The 6,284-nt window shown below is 46.4% G+C and overlaps 1 protein-coding gene across 1 annotated transcript in view; it reads right to left on the bottom strand.

Moving 5' to 3' along the window:
• The window catches only part of CDKN2C (cyclin dependent kinase inhibitor 2C), a 9,486-nt gene extending 4,184 nt beyond the window's left edge, over positions 1-5,302 (bottom strand). The window contains exon 1 of the mRNA XM_077278209.1: positions 1,985-5,302. Within this exon, the coding sequence (XP_077134324.1) occupies positions 1,985-2,296 (312 nt within the window). The 5' untranslated portion in view covers positions 2,297-5,302. The remainder of the gene's footprint in view (positions 1-1,984) is intronic.
• Positions 5,303-6,284: the final 982 nt, after the last annotated feature.

The following is a 6,284-nucleotide window of genomic DNA, read 5'->3' as shown; positions in this document are numbered from 1 at the left end:
TGTGTATATATATGTGTATATATATATATGTGTGTGTGTGTATATATAGATGTGTGTGTGTGTATATATATATATATATATATATATATATATATTTGTGTGTGTATGTCGATGTGTGTGTATGTAATTATTATTATTTTTATTTCGATGATATAAGCATCCAGGCTCCTGCCATTGCCCCAGGTTGGGGCCTTGCACAGTCTGCATTGCTGGATGAAGTCGCTTTTGCAGACAGGCGTCTTATCTCAGTAAGGTGTGCCTTTGTTGTACCAAGATGCAATAAGGATGTAATTTGCACAGACAAGGAGATGCTCACAGACGTATGACAGTAAATCGCTTCATATGTTAGTATCCAGCAAACACAGGGTTACACACTGATGGTAACACCCTATAACACCCTCAGCCCATCATTCATTATAACTAATATTATTTTATTCACATTCTAGAAAAAAAAAATCATCGAGCTGCAATCATCAATAATATGTATCCCTGAAAAGGGGCTGGGGTGGGGAAATAACCTAACAAACACGTCACTCACATAGTAAAATACAAGAACAAATGATGATTGAAAAAACTACTACATGAAATGCATGGGGATAGATTGATCGTGTCACCTCTGCCTCACCTCCACCCAGCTCTGGACTGGAGATAGATGCAAGCACTAAACAATCTCCTTTCTGCTTTGCAGGCCTGTGCTTTTTACATGGAATCATGTGAAATGGTTATAAAATAAGTGCCCCCTCCAGCACGTTACATCCATAGGGCTGCAGCAGCTGCTGTATAGCAGGCAGACATTTTCTAGCATTGGTCACATCACACTTGTGCTGCTGCTGTGTGAGGCCTGACACACGTGGGCCCTGCTGTCACCTTCCTCCCCTTGGACAGGCTGCACTCATGCCTTTCTCGGACTTTTCTAGACGGTAATTATGGCAATAGCTTTTCAAAAGTCATTAATTAACAATATTAGTCTTTCTATTGAATAGTATAATCGACTTTTCTGAAAGGATGGAGCTCTGGCATTAAATCTAGTGTAGATTGACTATGTCGGATTGTATGAACTCAGGGTAAAATAAATGGAGAAAAAGTGAAATACACCAGCACTAGTGTGCACCAGACTATGGCCACATAACAAGGGGTTGATATGGCCTAAACGACCCTTTTAATCACTTTATGTTGCTTTTATTCCTTGCATTTTTTGGACCCTGCGGCATATGATAATGGTGATAAAACAGTCAGGGAAACCTCTAGTCCCTACTTTGTAATCTTTTGCCCCATCCTTAATGGTGATACATGTTGCTCAGCACTCAGATTATTTGCTCACATTTTGCAGGCCATTTACTATATATTTGCAGTGTGTGGCCTGGTTACAGTCAGGGGGATACAACGACAGTTGGATTTTATGCCCCTGGAGTAAAAAAAAAAAGGGAAAGGAAAGGAGGGAAAATGTAACAAAAAGGGGAATTAAAAAAAAAAAAGCTTTTAAAAAATAAATCCGATACCCAAGTAGAGAGATCTGTCTGCTCAGGATCCACCCTGTCTGGAAGGAGAGCGCAGAGGGCAGCAGACAGCAGATTTGGTTCGGTGTTTGCTCAGTGTGAATACCTGGCAGGACACTTAACCCTTTGTGCCCCTAATTACTAATGAATGGGGAAGAGACTGCATTTATTTTGGTGGGATGTTTTGGACATTTTTGAAACTGATGACATTGTGTAGATCGGAGGAAGCTCAGAGATCTCCTCCTATGCACGTAGCTGGATGCATTTTTTTTTGGGGGGGGGGTGTCACAGATTGGTGACAGTAAGTATTTCGTTTAACCCCTGCCTAACTATATGTCTTTAAAGGAGCGATCCCTAAAGGGGGAGGCATTAACCCTTCATGCACACAGGGCCTCCGATACATTATTTCGCAATGGACATGTCGAGAAGCCTCTTGGAGCCACAGTGTTAGCCTTCCCTACCCCCCTATGTCCCGGGCGTACACCCACCTGTAGGGCTGTCCTGCCGAATCGGTTAAGTGCATCCACATTGGGCGTCCTCTGCAGCAGGTCCTCTAGTTGCTCCAGGTCCCCTCGGGCAGCGGCTGTTGACATCAAGTCTGCAAGAGGCTCTGCCATGCTGGGCTGGGGTCCTGGGCAGAGGTCCGGGGCAGGACAGAGGGTGATTAGTGCATGGCATGAACAGGCTGACAGCCGGGGCTCTGAGCTAATAGGGGGATCGTAGTAAATACTCGTAAAAAAGGACCCGCCCCCGGGCACACGTGATGAGCAGATATTCCTGCAGCCTCCCCTCTTCTTCATCTGTGCAGCCTCCCCACTTCTTCTTCTGTGCAGCCTCCCCACTTCTTCTTCTGTGCAGCCTCCGGTCTAATTCTGTGCAGCCTCTCCACTTTTTCCTCTTCTTCTTCTGTTCAGCCTCCTCTCTGATTCTGTGCAGCCTCCCCTCTAATTCTGTGCAGCCTCTCCTCTAATTCTGTGCAGGCTCTCCTCTAATTCTGTGCAGCATCCCCTCTACTTCTGTTCAGCCTCCCCTCTGATTCTGTGCAGCCTCCCCTCTAATTCTGTGCAGCCTCTCCTCTAATTCTGTGCAGGCTCTCCTCTAATTCTGTGCAGGCTCTCCTCTAATTCTGTGCAGTCTCCCCTCTAATTCTGTGCAGTCTCTCTTATTTTTCCTCTTCTTCTCTGCAGCCTCCCCTCTAATTCTGTGCAGCCTCCCCTCTAATTCTGTGCAGTCTCTCTTATTTTTCCTCTTCTTCTCTGCAGCCTCCCCTTTAATTCTGTGCAGCCTCCCCTCTAATTCTGTGCAGCCTCCCCTCTAATTCTGTGCAGCCTCTCCTCTAATTCTGCGCAGTCTCTCTTCTTTTTCCTCTTCTTCTTCTGTGCAGCCTCCCCTCTAATTCTGTGCACCCCCCCCCCCTTCTTCTTCCTCTGCAATTTTCTCTCTCTCTTTTTCCTAATGTCTAGATCTCCTGCCCCATGCAACAAGACTGACCCTGAGTCCAGACCTTTCTCCTGTCCTCCATTCCAACCCTCTTACACCAACCTCTATCACAAGATGTCCTGCCATCCAGCCAGTCTCCCTTCTCTTCATACATAATATCTCCTCTACAATATTTCTCCTTTCCTTAAATTTCTGCCCTCTGATTAAGAACCCTCATATCATTTCCATCCTTTAAATGATTGTCCCCCTCTTCTCTGCACTAGCTCCAAATGACAAGATCACCTTCTCAGGATCACCACATTCCCCTCCTCCAGCTCTCTATTCCTCTTTTCCTATATCTTCAGCCCAGTTCTAAAACTTTCCAGCTGTCTCCAACCCCCTCTAGATCCAGAGCACTGTCCTCCTGCATTCACCTCTCATCATCATCCTTTCTACGATTGTCATTATCCTTTTCTGCAGCATTAAATCAATATCTAAGCCCCCAAAACTAATGGCTCACAGTCCACCCTCTACCACTACTCGGATCCTCCTGTAAATCGACTGTCAACTTGCCCAACCCTTTTATTCCACATGGAGTGGGAAGATGCCAGCAATGCATTGGGCGAGTAGTTTGGAAATCTTGAAGCTGCCGTTGACCTTGAGGTGGGAGGCTGGCCATTATACTGCCTATACATTGCATAATCCAGAGAAGTTGTTTGCGGCCTCCATAAACAGTTCTGGAGTGGTTTGAGTCAGTTTCCACATTCACATGATGATGAATCCAGGCTCCAGTGCATTAGCCTCCAGAAACTAAGCAACATCCAGCAAGCACGTGTACGTTTGACTGAATGAGACCTAGAGCCTAAGCCTCCATTCCAGAAAAGAAGAGGGTCAGTAGTCAAATTCCAAAATGATACAGAAGCCAACAGCAACCAAAATAGGAGGTTTTATATCCTGGAAGAAGCCATTCAAGACTGCATGAGAAGGAAAATGTCCAAAATTGATACCCAAGACGCTGCATGAGCAGAAGATCCAGGCTGATAGCTGAAACATCCTCCGATGACCTCCAAGTGTCTCTACGGGGCAGCTACGTAAAGCATCGGCACTATCCATTCACACCGTTTCCATAGGATTAGTTTCTTAGTATTTCCCCCAGTCTTCATTTCGATCTCCTGTTCCTTATCCATACAGTCAGGCATTCTTATGAGGAATAGCCATGCACATTGCAAAGCATGCCCCAACCACAGCCTCTTCATGCACATGCTACACTCCCTGCTGTCACTGCACTCTCCTCCATCCCATTGTATCTCTCACTCATCTCAATTACTCTCATTTTTGTTGCCCCCCCCCCTCACTTCACAGCATCCTCTTTCCTCCTGACACTTTTTACTACAACTAATGTCCGAGCCACTAGCAATGTGCTCTTCTACCATTCAGATCACTCTTCTCATGTCACCCTCCTCTCCTGTCCCTGCACTAACATTGTCTCTACCTTCTTTACCTACAATGTGATTGTCCCCAATTCTCCCTCCTATCCCTGCCCTCTAATTGTCCCTATGCTCCAGTTGTCACGTTTCTCCCCTTTCTACTTTGCCATATGACCCGCTCACCTTCTCTATTCACTGCACTCCCTTCCTATATGTCACAGCTCTTCTCAGGAGATTGCCCTCTCCTCCAGGTCACAGATCAGCTCCTTCTCCTAAATTCACCCGTCTCGGATTATTATCTCCTCACTCCTTTCTACGTCTGAGTTCCTATAACTCCAGTCACAGCCCCACTGCCCCATAGCTGCATTCTTCTCGGGGTTTTCCTCATTCCGTCCTTGTAATGTGCCCCTCCAAACATTGTGACAACTAATTACACGCCTGTCACTGCACTGCCCGTGCTACAAAGGCCCGTGTGCTGCATCCCCTCCCCCACCCACTCACACCTGTGCTCCCTGCTGTCATCACACTGCCCTCCATGTGACACCTCCTTCTCCAGGTCACTTCTCTTCTCCTCCTCTCACTGCATTCTCTCCAATGTCACATCTCCTCTCCTCTCACTGCATTCTCTCCTATGTCACATCTCTCCTCTCACTGCATTATCTAGTATGTCACATCTCCTCTCCTCTCACTGCATTCTCTAGTATGTCACATCTCCTCTCACTGCATTCTCTCCTATGTCACATCTCCTCTAATCTCACTGCATTCTCTCCTATGTCACATCTCCTCTCCTCTCACTGCATTCTCTTCTATGTCACATCTCCTCTCCTGTCACTGCATTATCTCCTATGTCACATCTCCTCTCACTGCATTCTCTCCTATGTCACATATCTCCTCTCACTGCATTCTTTTCTATGTCACATCTCCTCTCCTCTCACTGCATTCTCTTCTATGTCACATCTCCTCTCACTGCATTCTCTCCTGTCACATCTCCTCTCCTCTCACTGCATTCTTTTGTCACATCTCCTCTCCTCTCACTGCATTATCTTCTGTCACATTTCCTCTCCTCTCACTGCATTCTCTCCTATGTCACATCTCCTCTCCTCTCACTGCATTCTCTAGTATGTCACATCTCCTCTCCTCTCACTGCATTCTCTAGTATGTCACATCTCCTCTCCTATCACTGCATTCTCTCCTATGTCACATCTCTCCTCTCACTGCATTTTCTTCTATGTCACATCTCCTCTCACTGCATTCTCTCCTGTCACATCTCCTCTCCTCTCACTGCATTCTCTTTTGTCACATCTCCTCTCCTCTCACTGCATTCTCTTCTATGTCACATCTCTCCTCTCACTACATTATCTTCTGTCACATCTCCTCTCCTCTCACTGCATTCTCTTCTGTCACATCTCCTCTCCTCTCACTGCATTCTCTTCTATGTCACATCTCCTCTCCTCTCACTGCATTCTCTCCTGTCACATCTCCTCTTCTCTCACTGCATTCTCTTTTGTCACATCTCCTCTCCTCTCACTGCATTCTCTCCTGTCACATCTCCTCTCCTCTCACTGCATTCTCTCCTGTCACATCTCCTCTCCTCTCACTGCATTCTCTTTTGTCACATCTCCTCTCCTCTCACTGCATTCTCTTCTATGTCACATCTCTCCTCTCACTACATTCTCTTCTGTCACATCTCCTCTCCTCTCACTGCATTCTCTTCTATGTCACATCTCCTCTCCTCTCACTGCATTCTCTCCTGTCACATCTCCTCTCCTCTCACTGCATTCTCTCCTGTCACATCTCCTCTCCTCTCACTGCATTCTCTCCTGTCACATCTCCTCTCCTCTCACTGCATTCTCTCCTGTCACATCTCCTCTCCTCTCACTGCATTCTCTTCTATGTCACATCTCTCCTCTCACTGCATTCTCTTCTGTCACATCTCCTCTCC

The sequence above is a fragment of the Ranitomeya variabilis genome, chromosome 8 (genome assembly GCF_051348905.1).
Source record: "Ranitomeya variabilis isolate aRanVar5 chromosome 8, aRanVar5.hap1, whole genome shotgun sequence".
NCBI lineage: Eukaryota > Metazoa > Chordata > Amphibia > Anura > Dendrobatidae > Ranitomeya > Ranitomeya variabilis.
Note: the sequence above shows the minus strand (reverse complement) of the source record. Positions and strands in the feature narration are given on the sequence as shown.